The sequence below is a fragment of the Chroicocephalus ridibundus genome, chromosome Z (genome assembly GCF_963924245.1).
Source record: "Chroicocephalus ridibundus chromosome Z, bChrRid1.1, whole genome shotgun sequence".
Classification (NCBI taxonomy): domain Eukaryota; kingdom Metazoa; phylum Chordata; class Aves; order Charadriiformes; family Laridae; genus Chroicocephalus; species Chroicocephalus ridibundus.
In genome coordinates this window covers 72,483,581-72,504,817 of record NC_086316.1, presented here as the reverse complement: position 1 = coordinate 72,504,817, position 21,237 = coordinate 72,483,581, and the positions used below count along the sequence as shown (strand labels likewise).

The window sequence follows — 21,237 nt, the reverse complement described above, 5'->3', positions numbered from 1 at the left end:
TTTGTGGTATGTTAATTAATAATTTATTTCTAGGAAGTTTGTTGCTACTCTTAATTTTTTACCCTTTTGAAGAATGACTTTTTGTATTGTTAGCCTGACCAGTGGTTTAATCTGGGAAAACACAAAAATTACTCAGTCTGGAAAGCAATAAAAACGAACTTCTTATGCCATAAATAAGAGATTCTGTTGTCAAGTATTCTACTGTGTCTTTACAACTGTGCGTTCATTATAACCTGAAAGGGGATATATACATGTACTGATGGGTAACTCTTTGTATCTGAAGGCATGTGTTGGCCGGTTCCTTAGCCAGAAGTGATTGTATGTCATAACTTGCTAGTATTTGCTCCTGCTGCTGTTTTCCTCTCATGAACATGCTCCACAGCTGACTTGAAAGCAGTCATGACAAATCTCACAAGACTTTATAACTGTTATATTCTGTTCTTGCTTTTATTCTTTTTACCCACTCTGTCTCTTTCCATCTCTACTCCTCTCCCAGACCTTCATTAGGAGTTCTGGTTCATTATCCCGGTTAGTAATCATTCATAGTCAGTTCTTCTCTGTCTCCTATTCTAATTTAGTTTCCCTCAAATCTTCCATATATTGGACAACAACAGGATTTTTGCTTAGTGATTCAGAACGTCTGCTTTCCATGCTCTCTCAGACGTGCTTATGTGTAAGTTCGATTTTGAGTTGGTTGGTTTTTAATTCATTCAGACAGGACAATGGGAGTAGTTCCCATTTGTTGTTACTAGATTTTAATCTGTTTTTTACCCCCAAAATAGTAATCATAATTCAGCTGTAATTACCCAAATGGTGGTAATTTCTTCTATCAGAAAAAGAGCTACCAATTTCATTTGGAAATATGTAAACACATAGTTTCATAGTTGCTTTAACCCATTTGCTGCATATCACATAAAAATTAATTTTGATGTTTTTGCTTCTCACTCTGGTAAAATGTTTTATCTGTTAAATTTTCTGTTTGTTTTTTACATCTAGGGATTATTTAAGTAACAGAGAAGCTGAAGAATTGTTATAAATTATTAAGTTGTGTCAATTTTTTTGGCAGTTCCTTCCATAGTTAAAATTTTACTTGTGTTGGATGTGACTTTTCTTGTATTCTGGTTCAAGTTACTTTAACTTTGTTCAGATGCTGGGTGTAGGTAGCTTACTTAGAAGTTTTTCTGCCAAACAAGTATGGAAAGTTTCTCTGGATTTCTCCATCTGTTTGTGTGTACAAATTTTTTCAGTATCTGGCAGGTGATTCAACCTTCATTGAGTCCCATGTGCTCAACAGAAGACGACTATAACTTCTGCTGAAAGAGGGCAAAGAGAATACAAAAATTAAAGTTTTTTTGCTGACATAGTCTTCTACTACCATATGCATGAAGTGCATCTTAACAGAACTTTTCATCTATTTCTTATATATATCTGTTCTCTTTACATATTCTGCTTTAGGTAATTTTTCGCTGTATTATATAAGCGTCTTAATTTCATTCCTGTGTAGGTAAGGTTGTTTTATATAATAAAAAAAAAGATGGAAAAAAAAGTTTACTTCAAGGTGGGTTACTTTTATATGAAGAGGCTTAATTTGATACTTTCAAAAATGTGTTTTCTATCACTGATAAGATGACTTGGAAATCTGTGCTCTGACAATAAAATCCATTGCAGCGGTGTTTGTATGATGATTTTCAAGTATGTTATAGCAGGGTAGCCTTTCTGGGCAACCTTATGTTACAAACGTAGGCATTGTAATATATTACAAACATGCACATTAAAATATAGTTACTAGATGTACAACATTAAGTCTGATCTTTACTTTGAGCATTAATGTATTCTGTTGGCTTTTTTGTATTTGAAGTGTGATGAGAATAGACTTAATTATTAACAACAGACTCAATATATTTATGCTATATTAAATGCCAGTAACATTCAATATTCCGCAAGAGAGTTTTGCAGTCCAGTCGAAACAGAGGCAGAGAATCTTAGAGGAATTTGACCGGTCAGGCTTTTAATGTTTGAATTGGTTCACTCCTTGAGTTTCAGCAGAATCTATTAGAATAGTATTAGAATGGGCATTGGTTTGCTGAATCAGGACTTACGAGAAAAATTTTCCAAGCTTGTAGGCTGGGAAATGCAGCTACATAAATACCTTTAATAATTTGTGTAATACAGCAGCATTGTCAATAATTAATTTTATTAGAAATTTTGTCAGTAATAATGTCATAAGAACGTTAAAAAAAAAGAGAAAAAAAGAGATAAACCATTTGTGGGGAAAAAAACAAACAACCACACAAACCACAGTAATTAAATTAGCTGTTTATTATGGATTATTTAACTTCTCAGTGGTGAGGAAAATATCCACATTACCTTTCCAAAAGAACATTCCCATCCTTTTCTAAGTTCCTTTGAATTGCACTTGGCAAATGTAAGAACTTTACAAAATCTGTTTTGCAGATGTGGAATCCACCATTTAAAAAGTTAAATTTAAACTTGTGTGGAGCCTTTTTCATGGCAGTTTTCTTTAAAAAGAAATTTATGAAAGAGAAATTAAAATATTTATATGGCTGTGTGTATCAGTATATTAAAATCTGCTGTGATGAAAGAACAACATTATAAGTAAGTTTCAGGTCTAAACAGTAGATGAGGGGGAAAGCATCAAAGTGCCTGCTGAAGGAAAAGACAGGATGCTCAGATAGTTATTGATGGAGCATGGAGGGTAAAAGGGGAATGTCAGAACAAGTTAATTTATGGCATACTCAGACTGTGTGATGAAGATCCTTAGAATGGGGTAGTGGAAGTACCTCTCCGAGTTCCTTCAGCAATCCCTGTTTCTAGTTCATCAATGGTCTGAAGGGAAATATCAAACATGTATAATTTGTAGATGATTCCTAATGTTTGGATTGGTGGTGATTCAGTCAGAAACCATGGGGCATTTGATTCATGTGGTAAGTCAAAATTTTGTCCATGGTATTATGAGATGTGTTTGCAATACAATGTCCATCTGTAAATAAAAATTTGAAATGTACCTACAAAGAATAAAAAAACTTAAATGATCTGACATGAAAGAAGAGATTAAAGATCTCAGTCTTAGCTCAGGAGTTAAGGGCTCTCTGGGAATGGTTGATCAATTTGTAAGTAATATATAGATGACTTCTTATAAAATATTTCTTTTATTTTAGTAGAAAAGTCTTATAGTTAGATCCAATACCAGCAAGGCAACAGTAAACACACATTCAGTGTGGGGACATTAAGAAAACACAGAGGGGACGTTAAACATGTACTATAGCGTATGTGGGCATTTTTAACAGGACACGTAACTCGTATGTGAGGCAGTGTGGCCAACTGTCTGCAGCAGAAGCAGCAGCTCGTATTTTTCTGCTGATACTACAGTTGATTCAGGGCTCACATTTTTTTTATCTGTGTTATAAGAGAGAGAACTGTTTAAGTGTTACTTCTCTCTTCACAGTTGAAAGGCAAAATGAATAAGCAGGTTTGAGTACCCTGTATAGTGTTGTGAAGCGATTCAGGTTCTGACAGGACATTAGCTCTGAAGAGGTGACTGAAGGCTTTAAAAAAGTCTTTCTGTGCCAGCAGAAATGAAGAATTAGGATGGTGAATGATTCTCAGATGGTATTTTTGGAATTGCAGTTGAGATGCTTGTGAGGCATTTTAGGTAAAAAAGGCAAATAGGGGGAGGCAGGCTTTAAACTTCCCTGCACATAACCATGTCACTAGGTACACCATCTGAGAAGTGCGTATGCTGAGGCAGTCCTGAAAACTTGCACAAAAAGGAGTAGCTTTCCAGCAGGAGATGGTCATCACAAGAGGAGGAAGAGAAGCTGGAGGTACAGGATATTCAAATGAGATTCTAGAAGGATTAAATATTATGAGGGAAAAGGACTGGAAAAAGATTCAAGTTTTGAGTAAATATCAGAATGGGAGAAAGTGTCAGGGTGCCTGTTGAAAGGTATTAGATTGAGGTGGTTATTGACAACACATAGAGAGGAAAAGGGGAATCTCAGAATCACATAATGGTTGAGGATGGAAGCTGGAAGCGACCTCTGAATATCCTTTGATCCAACCATCCTGTTCAAAGAAGGATCACCTAAGCACCTAGCACGTGGCCATGGACAGACAGGTTTTGAATAACTCCAAGAAAGGCAATTGCATAACCTTGCTGGGCAACCATATAGCAGCATGGATTTATTTAAGCAACCCTAGAAAATGCATTATAATCCAATGTTTAATTTAAAATGAAAAAAACCCACAACAAACCACCACAAAAAAAATGCCCCAAACCAACCATCAGAGAACACTTGAGTGTCTTATGCTAGAGCTCCACATAGAGCAATGAAGTGATGCCTTGCAGATATGAAATCTGAAGACTTTTAAGAATGAGACTAATCTGACTTTATTGTGGACAACTGGAGATTCATTCTATTTGGTTACTGATTTCTCAGTACTGTCATTGAGTGTGCAATTAAATAAAACTTATATGAGCTATTTCCAGCTCATTTTCTTGTCTGTTTTATCCTAGAATTATATATATGTCAGCTCTGTAACCTGTCTGGTCTTGTAGCTCTGATGGAAATTCCAAATGTTATGCCATGGTGTCTTGTCTTGTTCTGGAGAAATGGCAGCCTTTCTTAAAGTGGTATTTGCTTTACTAGAGACCAGTGAGTTACGTGCTCTTGGATTATAGGCAATGTTTGTATAGTCTAAACAAATGAGGTTGTCTTGAGAACTTAGTGATTTTTTTTCTTTCTAAATTAATGATCTTCCTTCCTTTGCCAAATCCTGAAACTCTTCTCTGCATTAGATGCCAGAAGAGTTTTGAATTTTTATCTGGAAAGAACTCAACGTATTAAACGGACAGAAAACATTTGTATCTAAGACAGTTTAAAGAGTCCACCTGTATCTCAGTGTTTTAGTTCTCTTTCATTTGGATGTTTTCATGTATCTAAGAAACACTGAAGATCCAGGCAGATACTTTTTTTCCATTAAAAAGAAAAAGGATGTATTTGTTTTGCTAATAATGTGGGAAAAACTCAACTTGAAAAAACAGTATTACATAAATGAGCCTTTGTAAAGTATTTGAATAACACTTTTATGACAGAACTCTGAGACCTTCAGGATTAGTGGAAGAGAACTATAATAATATTGCAATCAATTGTTTAAAGTGCCTTTTAAAAATAGCCTGAAGAATAACCAGCCAGTTTGCCATACTGCCAGTTAAAAGCAGGTTTGTCAGTTGTCATGTCAGAACAATTAAGACTATCTGCTTAGTTAATGAATTTGTATAAGTATTCATGCCTGCTTCCCGAGGTCCTTATTCTTGTAAAGGACTGAGTGCTTTCATCTTCCTGATTTCCAATGACAGTGGAGACTGTGTAGTACCTGCATATTAACCTTTGGTCATTTGTCCAGTTGTAAAGAATTTGATGTATTTACATGAGAACTTGGGAAGATCTGGGGTGTTGTTTTGTTGGGTTTTTTTCTTTTTTTTTTTTTTTTTTTTTCTTTTTGTAACCTTCACATGCATGTTAGTGAATATGATATTTCTTACTTGGAAAGTTGTCGCATTAGTTTCATGACTGCCATACCATATATTAAGTACTATTTTGCTGTTAAAACTTTATTTGAACAATGTTATAGGCCATTTATGCTGAAAAAGTTGTTTGATTATAACATAAGAATTACTTCATTCGTATATATATTCATTCATATATTCATATATTAACTTTATCTAAACCATTTCTTTTTTAAAACATTTTTCCAGAACTGTCAGGACATGGGACGTTAACAATGAAAAAAAGCACAAAAGCGTATTTAAACCACGATCAGTTCAAGGTAAACGGGTGATTCCTACAACTTGCACGTACAGCAGAGATGGTAAACTTATTGCAGCTGGCTGTCAAGATGGGTCCATCCAGATCTGGGATAGGAATATGACTGTAAGTCAAGTATTTGATAACAATATATGCTTCTACTATAGCAAATGCTGAATGTTGAAGATGATAACATCAATTTTGGTACTTTATTTTTTCCTCCCCCCAAAACCTAAGTAACTCATAGAGAAACTTTAATATTTCTTCTGCCTCTCTACAACTGATCATTCAGTGTGCTGCTATTCACTTCAAAACACTGAGGAAACTCTTGGCAGTCTGTTTTAAGAAAAAAATAAAGTTGACCACATACCTATATTTAGAATATTATTCATTTAAGAGGCAATGTTTGTGGAAAAAGCTGTAATTTCTTGTTGGTTCTTATATAAAACCTAAAATGTATACTTCCATATTTTATTTGAGATGTTGAACATATTAAACAGTAAGTCATAAAACTTCATACTGAAATCAGTTATTCATCCAGATAATGGGCAGAGGAGAATAGCATCCAAGTGGGAGAGGATAAGGGTAATGCTGCACTTAAATGCCAAATGTTGTTACGTTGTCCAACGTGTGAAAATAAACACTGAGGCAAATTTGAACAATTTATTTAAATGCAGTGTGGTCAGAAAGAGTCAGAATGGGAACTATTTCAAGTTCTTAAAAATTATGAAATAGACATTGTAATTTCTTCTGTTCATATTTAATTTAAAATTTAATTTCCAGTAATTATTAGTTAATTAATTAATTAATAATTAAATTAATTTCTGACAAAGAATACATACAATTCTTGCTACTACTTTATAATTCAAAGATTAGATCAATCCGTGTTCCCTGTTGCTTTGTGTAGTACAGTTTACAAAGAAGTCCAGTTCCAAGAGTTTAATTTTTCAATGTTGAGTGCAAATTCACCAGGCAAAGCTTTGCTACTTTTAAAATTAATCATCCTAATAAGCATCCATATCTTCTTAATGCTCCTCTTACCCAAAGAATTGATACCCAGTCCCTTTCACTTCAGTGGGATAAGTACTTATGACATGCCTAGGAAGAGAAAATTAGATTAGGGTCAATTACTTTGGAGGCCAAAGTAAGATTACAGAGGAAATGGGGCAGGGGGGCAGGATCCTTTGAATCAAACTGACATCATAGATCTTTGAAAGCTCTATAATTCCAATAGGATGGCTTTGGGGAAATAGTACTGAACTAATACAAGTTACATGAGTCTGTTAAACTTAATCTTTTAAAACATTTGTTTTTAAAAAGGAAAACAGGCAATTTAGGGAACTTTCCACAAAGGTTGAATAAAATTTGATTGCTGGAGGCAAGAGGAAATGTATAGATGTAAAATGAAAAGAAACCCCGTTGATCATATTCAAAGTACAGCATGTATTTTGAGATTGTCATCTATTTTTATTTCTGTTTTTATTTCCACTATAAACCCAGTAAAACTTCCTAATGGCATGAAGCTTGAGAATTCATCCTAAGTGTAAACTTGTTCTAACAGAATAATAAATTTTTCAGAGACTGGCTTTCATCACCTGTGTATGTTGTTTATTGTAACATATACAGTATTGAAATATTAAGCTTTCTGGTGTAGTTTTAACAATAGTGCTCTTGGTAGTCTGCTTTTTCATGTGCTTTTCCTTTTGAACTTTTGTGTGTCTATAAGATGACATATTGCAATGCTTATTGAGTGCAGTTTAAGGTGATTATGAATAATTTAAAGATATATCCTGTGGATCTTGTGCAATTTCGAACTGGTAACCCCTGTATAATAATGCAAGACTAAAACGATTTCCTACTGGAAATGAAGTTGGTAGTGTCCTTGGATTTGTATTTTTAAAGCCTAAAGAATTTTTGTCTTTGCTTTTGTTGGTGTCATTAAGAAATGTGCAAGATTTTTGTGTAAAGCAGCAGTAGAAATTGTATTTTTAGTGGCATTCTTATCTAAAACTACTAGTACCCTCTGGAAATCTGTGTGTAAAGTTAAAATCAGGCATTTCAAAAGGCATCTTGATGAAATAAATGGAAAATGAAGAAGACTTCATCTTACACTTGGGGAGTGGGGGAGTGATAAGAAAAAAAATTTAAAAGGAACATGTGTTCAAAGTAGGATTTAGAAAGAGGAGGGTGGGATTGACTGTTGCACTGGAATGATGAAGGGATTGACTCCTGCACTGGAATGATGAAAGCACTTAGTGGCGTGGCAGGATGCAGAGATGCTTGCAAAGGCGAACACGAAAATGTTAAGTCGTGACAAAGTGGTGCGGTTTTGGGGGTAACGAACTGTAGGTGACACAGGAAAACAGGTAAAAGTGTGGAGAAACAAGATGTGAGGGTTAAGCTGCTTGAAGAAATATACAGTAGAAAAACTAACTTCTGATTTTTGAAGAAGAAATTTTTCTAATTCCCATCTAGTAAATATAATTTGATTTTGTTGAAACAAGTGTAGAGCTGTGTACACAGGTTTTGTTGTACTACAGTGCATCTCTGTTTCAAGTCAAAACTTAAGACAGCATTTGTGTTTAACTTGAGAAGGCTCTACTGAACCTGCAACAAAAATAACTAGTATTTGAAAGCAGAAAATAGTTGCTATAATTTCTTATAGGAATATATAGGAATGATTCTGGCATCATTATTTTAGACTATGGTTTTGGTACATGTGCATTAGGAAGGTGTTTAAAGTTAACTGTAGCTTAGTTGACCTTGCTGTTGTGCCATAGCTGATCTGATAAAGGCCTGGTTTTGAGTGTCTGAATTCATTTGTGCATTTAAGCAAAAATGTAAGTTATATTTCAGTCCTGCTGTTGACTGCCCGTAACACTGTTCCTGCATATGATGATAACAGCACAAACTAAATCCAGGAAGATGTTCCTAGCAGATATTATGGCTTTAGCATCCATAGTGTCTGTTATCCTGATGTCTGTGAAGGTTTTTTAGACACGCTTATTTTTGACAGAATTAAAAACTCCCGTCAAACACTTCAGAGAGAGAGGGAGGTTTCTCTTTCCTTCAGTGAAAATGTAAAGCCCCCACTTTCCTGCTGTAAATGAAAACATGGTCATGAAAACAGCAGTACCAAAGTCAGAAGTGGATACCCTGATAGGAAGGAAGGTCTGATAATGCCCTTTCGTTGAGCAAAAAAGTCGCTCCTGAGAGGCAGGCACGCTGCTGCAGTACTGGTAGGAAGCCACTCTTCCTCTGAGGGTTCACAAAGAACGTAATGCTTAACCAGGTGGCAGAAGATCCCTGACAAAGCTCCTGGAAATCTTCCTTGCCACTGTAGCCATAGTTTCTGACTGCTGGTTATAGGTTTATTACACTCTGCTCCACGCATGACTCGTTGATAGCTTTACGCCCAGCTACAGGAATCCTGCTGATGTGTCTATCAAAGGGCAAACAAATTAAAAATCAACCTGTAGTGTGGTGGCATCCACATCACTACCGAGGTGTCACTTGTGTTTGCTGCTGAGTACTGTAGAAGAACTTGGTTCAGAATGGTGTGATTAAATAATTCTTTGAATATTTTTTTATTTATTTAGAAAGGGACAAGATCTTTTCCATCCCATGTTTTATCATCCCTGCTGAAATCAAAGTATCTGGTCTTTGCAAGTTAGGGTCATGAGTTAGTTGTATTTTCCGAGCCACTTAGAGCCACCTCAGTATCTGCTTTTTTTTTCAATTATGTTGTTGTGTCTAGGGAGTGATTTTGGTATGTGATCAGTTCCCTTCTTTAGTAGGAATTTTGACTAGTAATGCACACCATGACCATTTCATTCAGTTTTCTGCTTCCACTATTTTTTTGGTCCAATTCCAAATCTCCCAGCTGTATGTAGTGAGAGTAAAAACGCTTTTGGAACTTTTGGAGGAAGACTTTTTTTGTCTTTGTGACACTGACATTGGTAACTTGCTAATGCTGAAGTTAGCCAAATGCATTCCAGCTCTGCCTTGGCTTTCTCCAGACTTCCTCAGCATGATCATGATCCATTATAATCACCTGCCTCAGAGGATTTTTTCATTTTGTCATAAATCTGTGTTATTTTCTCACGTATGTTATTTTGTCAGTGCATGGTTTTTCTTTAAAGTTCACGTATGTGTGCATTTACAGTGCACATTAGCAGAACGATCTGTCAGCTTGTTTGAAATATTATGAACACTGTCAACTTGGCTTAAAATAACAGCTTCAAAGGACATAAAAAATAACTTCCCTCGAACTTCCAATGAATAGTGGAAACAATAGTGTGAAATAGTCGATCATAACACATTAGTACTCTCTCAATTTAAATGTTCTGAGACGTGGAGAAGTGTATGGCATATATGGAGAGTTAGAGAGTGTTAGTGGTCAAAATAAGACAGGATCTTGAAAATTACTGATTCACAGGGCAGTGCAGTTCCTGCAGTTCCTGCAGTTCCTGCCTCCCGCAGGGCAGGCAGACCTGCAGTTCAAATAGGTTCAAATTCCTCATTTTGCCCACTCAGAGCTTTTTGTAAGACCAGTAATACCTGTTGCTGGACAAGCTGATCTGTGGGGCCAGTCTTTGGTATCAAGAACAAAGTGTGTCTTGCAATCAGTAAACCCCTTTGTGCCCAGTTTTCCTGTGTAGAAGTGGGAGTATCTCACTCATAGAGATAAGGAAAGACTGAAGTCATTTTTGTAAAAACTGTTCTCATACATGGTGGGTAGGTTAAAAATGTATTGTGAATTAAAATTGATAAAAATCTCTTTAATGAACAAAAAAGCTACCCTAATTTTCCACACTTAACAGGAAACGATCAAGATGTTTTTCTTTGATTACAAATAGGATTTATTAGGGTGAGAAAGCTAAACTTTGTAGTTAGCCTTTCTTAGTCTTTTAGCCCACCTGATGAGGCTACCTGTTATGTGAATTTTCCCTCCAGCTCTTCCTGGGTGCGTTCAGCCCAGGACTGCATAAATATCTTCTTTGTATATGGCAGCCTGAATCATGTTTCTATTTATTGTATATCATTACAGCTGTGGTACAAAAATATTGATAAGGATGTTGGGGAGGCAGAGTTTGTAAGGAGTGGTGATGTCTTTTAAAAAAACACCTTTAAGAAAACAGCCTGTACACCCAAAATCTTGTCTGTTTTTTTTTCTAGCTATATTAAATTGGTTCTGTTTAGAAACCTTGAGTAACTTTTATAAGGTTTTAGCTAGCTAATGGCTGCACTGCAAGTAGTAAAGAATTAACTTTGACAGATATATCTGTAATAGGTTTAACTTTTTATGTAGTGTAAATCTGAACAGGAAAGATGCAAAGTTTTATGATTCTCAACACAATTTAATTCTCATTAAACACAAATTGATTCAGTGCTCAGGGAAAGATTTTTATAGCTAGTCATTAACTTGTATTTTTTTACTATCTCGTTTCATAAAAGATCTAGTGGTATGTTTAGCTCCATTCTTAAGCTATTTCCTGCTCAAAAGTGAGCATCTACTACAGTATTGCTGAACTGTTACCCTGCTAGTGTTTTCATTTTAAAACCTTACTTTGATTTTTAAATTGCTAGAATAATTTATGTATTTTGATCAGTTTTAAATTACTTAGCTAAAGCTCAAAGTGATTTTACAGAACTTAAAATGCACAGTAATACTGAAATCCAAAACTATACTACTATGCTGCCCACATGAATATCCCCAGAAGTGGTGTGATCAAGTGGTAATCCCAATAACCATTTTTCCACGTGCCCTTAAGCCACCCTACCCTTAGAATATAAGGGGAGGAAAAGTGGGGTGTTGCAGTATGCCCTGAAGTTAAGCAGATCTAAGCTCTGTACATTTTAATTACAAATACTCATGTTAGAAGTATTTTCCAAATAATTGCATGATTAATAGATGTAAGATAAGTACATTTCTATATTTATGAAAGGATTTTTGTAAGCTTTAGTTTTGGAGTGTGCAGTATGAAGTTTTAAGGTAAGAGTTTTCAGAGATTAGAAGTTTTACAAATATTGAAGCCATTTTGAAGAAATACTGTACAACTAAGTGCATAGATTTAGATAATGCAAAAAGATCATGTAAGATACTTCTTCCCCCACCCCACTGCCCAAATAGGGTGACCCTTTTGTTTTGGAACGGTAATCCAAGCCCAGATCTTATTTGGAAATTTTTTGGTAAACTTTATTTTGCTGTTCTTGATGGATTTTACAGCTGATGCTGCCAAGACAGAGTAATGAAAACTAGTAGTAAGATCTGAGACTTGCTCTAAATATTTTCTCCGTTAATTGGAAGGTCCTTTGAGGGGATTTATACCCATGCTTTGGGAAGATGAGACTGTTGGATCTTTGCACAGTTACAGGATGCTTTTTTCATATGCTGACATGCAAAAGACAGAGCTCTCAGTAATAAATTCTTGAAAGGTATGTCTTATGTCTGTCCACCAGAAAACTTTAATAGTGTGCATATGCCTTTTTAGACACAGTTTCTACCACGCAAAAATCATAGTGTGTCTTTAGCATCTGGTCTATTACAGCGTTCCAGGGTTATGCTCTTTCCAACCAGCTAGATTTTATTCATTATTTCGACCATCAAATATTCACTTGTCAATTTGGATATTTTGTTTTGGTTTTGCTTATATAGAATTTGGGGTTTATATTGACATCTTCACAGAATTAAAATTATTCCAGTGAAACATCAATATTTAATAGAAACAATTTACAATGACTGTACTTGAATTTGCTGACTATCACTACTACAGCTAAACAGCAGGCAAATCTTCCAATTACCCCCAAGTATGTAACATGCTTCATGCTTTGAAGAGGGCAGTCTGGCTACATCTGGAAATTTCTTGTGTAAATACAAGATGAAAGATATCCAAATATACTATATTCCCCTTTCAAACTTAAGGTAAGTTTTCCATATCCATAATATCCCACCCTTTCATTCCGTATGTGTATGTGCCAGACCTCTGCTCTAGAAACTGGAAATCACACACAAGCTTGCCAGCAGCAAATATTAACAGATTCATATATTATTCCTTTTTGTATACGTCTGGTTTAACCAGTACATCACTATCTACACCCTGAAGCTAGCTGCAGTAAAGAATCTGACAATCATATGCTAAGATAAAATGTACCCTGCTGTATTTCTAAGTGCATTTCTCTCTTATGTAATAAACAGTTTATAGTTAAGAACTATCTAAATGTTTGCGCTATCTAATATAGTGATGAAAGGCAATTCTAAATCTTGAAGTCTGTCACACCCCAATGAAAATAGGATAAAGGATTTTACTTTGGATTCATGTATGGTTAGCGGAAAAAGGCTTATCCCACAAGGATTATATATCTTCTTTGATTTAGTATTTAGAAAAAGAACAGCAGAGCTCACAGAAATAATTTTAAAATGACAATTTGAGAAGAAAAGAGTAGGCATTATTGCAACATTATTGGCTTTATTAATATTGTAGTGTTATTAATATTAATGTAGGATGAATAATGTTACAGAGATAGAAAGATAAAATGATGAAAATTAATGAAACAGAAATAGAAGAGTCTTCTTCAGCTGGCTTTGTTATTTTAGAGAAAATTTTCCTTTTATGCAGAGGGAAAAAGTTAAACGTACAGATGCCACATTTGTTCTAACAAGAAGTGAGTTCCAGAGTTGTCTGGGTTATCAGAAAAATGACATTTAGATACTGCAGCGTATGCAGTGCTCAAGCAAGCTGAACACTTCATTGGTCTGGAGCCTGATAAGGCTTGTATATTACAAAAAGAGTTTTGTGCTTGATGTGTGTATTGGGAAGCTAGTTTGTGTCCAAATGTTTCTCGCTGTGGTTCATAGTATGTCAGTATTTCTTGAAGCTAGTGAGGAGATGAACAGCAGGTTTATACCCTGAATTTCATAAAAGCAATGAAAAGTGTGTTTCTGTACAACTCTTGGTCATTGAGTTTGTTTTATTAGAGAAGCCTAGAACTCCAATATATTAAAATATGAAAGGAAAGCTTTTACAGCTTGATCAAGTGTATTTATTTAAGAACAAAAAAGGTAGGAAATAATGACTTCTGATCTGTGGAACTTATTGAGTGAAGATTAGGTACTTTCTGTCTGCATATGCTTGCTGTATTTTTGGGTAAATTTATGGGCCCTTCGCCCCCTTCCAGCTTCATATTTGGATATATCTCTTACAGGCTTCACTTTTCTCATCAATTCATAACATTTAGAAAGCTTTCTATTCTGGAGTATTCATAAAGAATAATGTGAAGTAAATTTTAGTAAATAGTGTACCAAGAGCTAGCTGGGTAGGGTAGTGGTTTTTTTTTAAATGAGATGGTCATTTCAGATGGTACAAAAATCTCTAAAATAATAATTTGGAATTTTTAAACTTTTGAAATGTATTTTATATTTCCTTCCTCAATTCTTCTCGTTACTATAGTAGAGTAAACTTATCTTTTACTTCTTATTTTTTCCTGCTCTCATTTTAAATATTAGCAGATTTCTGACTTTTCTAGAGGTCTAATGTAGAAGATGGGTAACAAATTCTTCTCATTTAAGAGTTGTTGGAGTTTCATGTATTCCTGTGTCAGTGACCACTAGCAGAAAATGGATACTGATCTAGGAAACAACTAGCTTAATGTTGTGCGGTGCTTGTGTGTCACCTTTTTCATAACTGTTTAATTTAGAAAAAATAAACTTACCAAAGAGAGACAGTATTTAATTTTTTTTTTTCAGTTGAATGATAGTGATGTATTTTGAAATGTACTCAGTTTCACAACATTAGGAAATATACTCACTTTTTTGTTACAAAAATATTCTCCATGAATCTCTTAGAAATTGAAAAATGAAAAAAAAAGAAGATAAATTATAGTGAAGCGTAGCTTTTGTATGTAACATTAGGTTACATACACTTGACACAGAGGAAGTCTGATAAAGAACAAACTGTTTCTACGTAGAGAATGATTGTTTCGTGGCTACATCCGCTAAAAGGTGCACATCTGTGAGGATACAGTTTTAAATGTGCTTAAATAGTTGGCTGCAACATACTAGAGACTGCCCTCAGTTTTTAATTAACATCTCGTAAGTCTAGTTAACTTTAATTAAAAGAAGTTTGCATAGCATTGGTAGCAAATTCATAATAAGGTTATAAACTAAAGAAGTTATTTTTGTGTCCATGATTATCTATGAGTAGATAAACTGCTCAACTACACTGTCTCTACACCACAAGTACGGAACTAAACCAATCATACGAAATGAAAAGTATTTGTAATAATAGTATATTTTCTGTAAGAGCCTTCAGTGAAGAAGTTTCTTTCAACTCCAGGTGTAAGTCTCAATTAAAACCTAATTGTATGTATGCGAGGCTTTATTTATGAATCAGTAACATTTCTTCCAGTGCAAAATATTTTAAAATAAAGGGTTTTTTTCATGATGTCCCTATTTCCTAAAGTTTGTTTTCAACAGATGTTAGTGCTAAACACTTAGCAGAGAGGGTGGTGAAATAGGTAGAGCATTGTCCAGCTGTGTTTTATTTAATGTATGACTGCTGTGATACTACACAGACTGAAATCAGATACGTCCGTGGAACAGCTGCCTTCCTCGAACCAAGTTCTAAATTTCTCATGAGATAGAGAACTAGATTTGGAGTTGGATATGACTACCTATATATTTCACACATTATGCATAAATACATATACAGTGTTTCTCTGTGTGTCTAAGTATGCCTACAGACTTGTAATGAAATTCTAGTTTTAATAGAATTTCTGTGTATGAATAACCATTCTAATCTCTAGTTAACAAGGTACTCTCAGATAATTCAACATATGTAATTTTCATTCAGATTAAACAAAGTGCAGGGTTTTAAATAAATGCATTTATGGTTTCTGTTTAACTTTTTACAATGTATATGCATCACTTCCAGATTTGGCTTGTGATTCTATTGTGCTCAAATTAGCCGCCTGTAATCAGAGTTAAAATTTAATATATAATAAATTTTCGGTGTAATGTATTTTATTAAGGTTGGGATAGGATGGCCAAATTAGAAAGTACTGTGCTAGTTCACATACAAAGAGTGAAATACTCTGCAAAAATCCAATTCATTGTATAATCACGGAACATGTTTCGTATGGACACATGCTCCGATGAATGTAGCTGCTGTGATCAACGCATACCCTGGTAAGAGCATGTAAAGGGCACTGTATCCTAGCTTCTTTGTCTGTTCCGTTGCCCACACCAGTATGTCGGTCTGTGGTCCTGTTGAGACCAAGACGTGTAAGCAAACTGCATCTTGTTGAGGTCCAGAGTATGGTGCTTAGATCTTTATAGAGGCTGTTTCACCAGGGCTTGCAAAAGCACAGCTAGTACAGGTAGTGTGTCCCTGCCCTTGTAACGGGAGGACTGGCTTGTATTCAAGACCACCTTCAAGAGCCTGAGTGATTTTTTCAGAAGTAGGGACACCTGTTTTAGTCAGCAGAAAGCATTGCTTTGCCAGGCAGTGGCTTGTCACTTGTCACAAATGTGCAAATGCCTGGTTGATTTGGTTATTTGATGTGTGAAAGCGTGGTGCCAAACTGGGTAGGAGTTGTCAGGGGTGTAGGAATGTTTTCTGTACTCCAGACAGGTCACCGTTGTTTCTTGGCTATTGCATTCATGTAGGAGAGCAAGGCAGGGCTGCACTAATGTGTGCTGCTGTGTCCCTACTTGCGTAAAACAAACTTCAGTTTTGATTATTATCCTGAAAGAAATGTGATTATGTCAGAGAATGAATCCTTTGGCGTCAAGTTGGTAAGAGGTTTATACCAACAAAAGAAAGCAAGGCAGTGTGCAAACTCAGTTGCTACTTGTCTCCCTATTTTGGTCATTTTTAAATGATAGTTTACTGTATGTCCATATGTATTATGGAAAAGAGAGTGGTGGTTTTATTGGTTTTGACTTTGTTTTTTTTTATGTGAGAAAAACAGATGTGCTTAAGGATTAAGTGAAGGATCTGTAATTGCTATTATTGGAAGAATATATATTGAAGTCATTGGCAAAATACAGCTGTTAAAGAAGACAAAATGAGGCAACAATGAAAAGTGAAAGACCATTATCAAGGAAACAAACAGGGCAAAAAGAGGTCAAAGTAATAATAATAAAAGGTAGTTATACTGGCATGATGCATGTAACAACTTTTTTCTTATGGTGGATGGTTAAAAGAGGCTAGATCTTCCAGGAAGATTGAGGAGATCCAGGTAAGAAAATCATGAACTGCTTTCATCATGTTGAATTCAAGTTGCCAGTTAAACATTCACAAAGTGATGTCAAGATGAACTAAGATGTTCAGCAGACAGAGAATGATGTACCTTTTCTTGGAAAGTAGTTTAATGGCGTGAAAATATTGGTAGTCATGGTTGTGAATATGGTTTTTAAAAATACATTGTAGAGTGACAAATTCAGTGACCAAGGGGACTGAGTAATGGTGAATAACCAGTGAAACTGAGAGAAAGAGAGAGAATCACGCGCCAGAGAGAATAGTGAAGAAAGGAGTCAACATGTAGGAGGTGTACAGGAGATAGTGGACCTCATAAAACAATGAAGAAAGGGAGTAGAAAATAGGCACTTTTTTCCAGGGCTGATGAGAATGAGGATGGAGTAGATTGTTGGATTTGTCAGGGATAAATCTGTTGAGACTCAGGAAGGAATTTAAGTGGGATTGACAAGGAATGAAGAAGGAGGAGAAGGCAGTATTGGATGAAAAGGACAAAGTGTGAAAAAGAGTAATGGAGAGAGAGAGAGAGAAAGAAACATGGAGCTATTTGGTGAAAAGTGGAGATGCAAATGAGATTTCTGAGATATGGCTTTCACAGCAGCAATTTATGTATCTCCTCTGCTCTGAAGATGCCACTGCTGATGGAGGAGAAACCAGAAGTTGCCAGGCATGAGTGTGAAATATGCTGAAATGAAACTGGAATGCTAGGACGACAAAATGGAAGGAATCTTTTTGTTGGATGGAGAAGAATTTTACAAATGTTAGTGGTGAAAGAGAATTGGGGTCAAGAGGTGTACTACAGAGCATCATAAAAAAAAATGGAAATAGGAAAAGAAAAGAGGGTACTGAAGCAACAGGAGAAGGCTAATTGCAGAACAAAAAATTCTGTAATGATTCTGTATTTCTCAGGGACAAATTGGTATGGAGATACTGCAGCCCATTTGAGGGAGTCTTGGGTATTGACTGGGACATTTTTACGTTACCATAGCTTTAATAATCAGATTATTATTTATATTAAATGAGACAGAAGGGATTCTTTGATTTAAGGACACTAATTCCAAACGAAGGAATTCTATCCTCTCGTATTTAAACATTAATCTGTTTTTAATATCTATTAAAAAAAGAAAACTAATTTTAAAAGCAATCCATGTATGAAATATATTCAGGAATCTCACAGAACCATAACATCAGTTAGGTTGCAGAAGACCTTTAAGATCACTGAGTCCAACTGTTAACACTGCCAGGTTCACCACTAAACCATGTCCCTAAGTGCCACATCTGCACATCTTTTAAATACCTCCAGGGATGGTCACTCCACCACCTCCCTGGTCAGCCTGTTCCAATGCTTGACAACCCTTTCGGTGAAGAAATCTTTCCTAATATACAATTTAAACCTCCCCTGGTGCAACTTGAGGCTGTTTCCTCTCATCCTAGCACTTGTTTCTTGGAAGAAGAGACCAACCCCCACCTGTCTTACAACCCTCTTTCAGATAGCCTCCTTTTATCCAGACTGAACAACCCCAGCTCCCTCAGCTGCTCCTCATAGGACTTGTGCTCTGGACCCCTCACCAGCTTTGTTGCTCTTCTTTGGACACGCTCCAGCTCACACTGTAGAACAGCAAGCCATGTTTTTCTAAAGGATATTACAAGTTTTTTTTCACTCTACCTAATGCTTAGGTACTTGGTTGCTGCTCTGTAGGCCAGCTGGGCACTTGGTATGACAGGGTGTTGTGCAGTGTACATGGATAAATATACAGTGTGTTTTAAAATGGAAACATTCATTTTCAAGTGATTTCACTATTGAGTGTCAGAAATCCAGTCCAAGTATACCAGACCCTCATCTTGCTGAAGTAGTGAAATCTTGGTTTTAAATTTAACTTATTTTACAAAGTATCTTTAATCATGGAAGATTTTAAGGGATCTTTTTTAGACAGAAGTTGATGCTACCACAAAACCTGAACTGCCAGAGTTATTTAAGACAGTATGTTGTTTCTGAGCTAAATGCCAGATGAAATGAAATGCAGTATTCAGTTGTAATTTGTTGTATTTATACAAAACCACATTTTGTCAAAAGAGCTTTCAACAACTGTATATTATATGCATGGAAACAGCGATTAACACTGTTATATTTTACTTGTAAAAATCTGTAACTTTGGGTTTACAGAGTCTGAAGCTAAGTGGGAATTTATTTCTTTTCCCTGTGGAACACTGTGTTCAGTTGGTATAAACTACTTGCAAAGAACAATTTTTGAAAATTTTTTCCACTTTGCTGATTTTTTGCTTATGAACGTGTAGAGTTATTTACTTATTTAGCCAGTCAATTATATAAAATTATTGTGAGAAGAAAGCAAGTTCAAAGAAGTAATCAGTCATGAAACTGAGATAGGAATATTGCTTGAAAAGAAAATAAAGTTTGCTTGAGTTGCCTTTTTCTTTTTTTCTCAACTAGTTTCTTACTTTTACGTTTTACTTATCCATAACTCTGGGGGCTTATCCTGACGTTGCTGATCTCATCATGTAAAATTATGAGTTAAGGTAACTGAAATAGAGGGCATTTAGCAACTTTGTGTTTTGTGGATTAATAGAAACATGTATTTGGTTATTAAAAAAACGCATATTCCCCACCATCCATAAATGACCAGATGACTTCTCAAATACAACTTCTCTCAACTTCCTTTGCTGAATGGTGATGGCATTTTTTCTTTTCTAGAGGCTTTTAAAAAATTATTTCAAATATGTATGGTCCTTGAAAATCAGTGTTGAGTATACTGAGCTAATAATCTCAGCCATCTTATTTATAAACCACTGAGGCTCCGAGTTCAGAATGCTCATTTTATCACTGAAATACTTCTTGTGGCAAAATACCACTTCCCTTTTAGCTGAGGCATTCTTCCATCTTTGCCTTTCCACCTGAATAAATAAAACCAAATCCATGTTTTAAAAAATTTATATTTGTTTAATTAATAGGCAGAGAAAATACAGCATAGCGGTTTACAGTACATTTTTATTATAAAAATAAAATAATTGAGAAGAAAATAATAGCTCACTATATGTTTCAAAAAAGTTTAGTGAGAGTGACTGTAATTTCTTAGAGAAATGCACCTGTCTCGTTGAAACACACACATTTTAGCTGCCTTTTTTCAACAAGTAAGTAAATTTATTATATGGCCACCTCTGATAACTCATTGCAAGATACACGTTTTTTGGCTCAAGTGTTACTGAACCAGAAATATCAGCTTTATGCTAAATTGTGAGTGGTTTTTGGTTATATTTCACTTTATTCACCCTGTATAAGATCACTAACATGGGTCTTAAGCTTTGGTAGCACTGAATACTGAAAGATTATGAGCAATTATATTGAATTATGGTGGAAATAATTTAGAGGTAGTTCCTTTTTAAAGACATATTTGTAGCTTCTTTTTTTTTTTCCTGTTTATATTTTTACTTGTTTATTGCCAATAGGCAAAAAGCTACTTTTAATTGATATGAAAAACCTGGTGTTGGCATGGATGAGTTTGAAGCAATCTGTGGACTTTCGGTGGGGTTCTAGTATATCTTAACTAAATTTTTAATGAATTTTTTACAGAATAACATGGATCAGATTTGATTATTTTCTGGAAGGCAAAGGAACCTTCAACAGCTGGGCAAGGCTAAGAGTGATTAATTTATTTTTGAAAGAGACAAAGGAAGGGGTGGTTGATTTTTTTGGTTTACAGAAGCCATATTTATGATAGTAAAAAGGAGGAAAATCATAAATTTGCTAGGATAGCATGGGATGGGTTAGATAAGTTACGAAAAGATACAAAGGAACATTTCTTTCGCATCCTTGTATGTTTTTCTCATGCGGTGTAAAAAATTCCCAAAGGAAGCCAACTGAATAGTTTCCAAAAGCTATTTTTATTAGTAATATTTATTGTTTTTGTAGCCAAGATAGATTATTTTCTCAAATGCAAGGTTTGACAGTGCAGCCAAACATTCAGCTGGGGTTTCATTTTCAAACCATTAGGCAAACATTTAGCAATGCTGTTAAGAAGCCATCTTTCTAAAATGGTTTCCTAAAATCTTTCTTGATAAATAAACTTGAAGAAGAAGAAATTGTTTCTGCAGTCAGCGATATTCTTCTCTAAGTGGTGAAGGAAGTATGGGCAGAT

General features: G+C 35.2%; 1 protein-coding gene across 2 annotated transcripts in view; it reads left to right on the top strand.

Annotated features, from left to right (window-relative positions):
* WDR70 (WD repeat domain 70) overlaps positions 1–21,237 on the top strand; it is a 138,554-nt gene that overhangs the window by 72,392 nt on the left and 44,925 nt on the right. For both annotated transcript variants that reach the window (XM_063320967.1, XM_063320966.1), the window contains exon 10: positions 5,780–5,954. In XM_063320967.1, the coding sequence (XP_063177037.1) occupies positions 5,780–5,954 (175 nt within the window). The remainder of the gene's footprint in view (positions 1–5,779; positions 5,955–21,237) is intronic.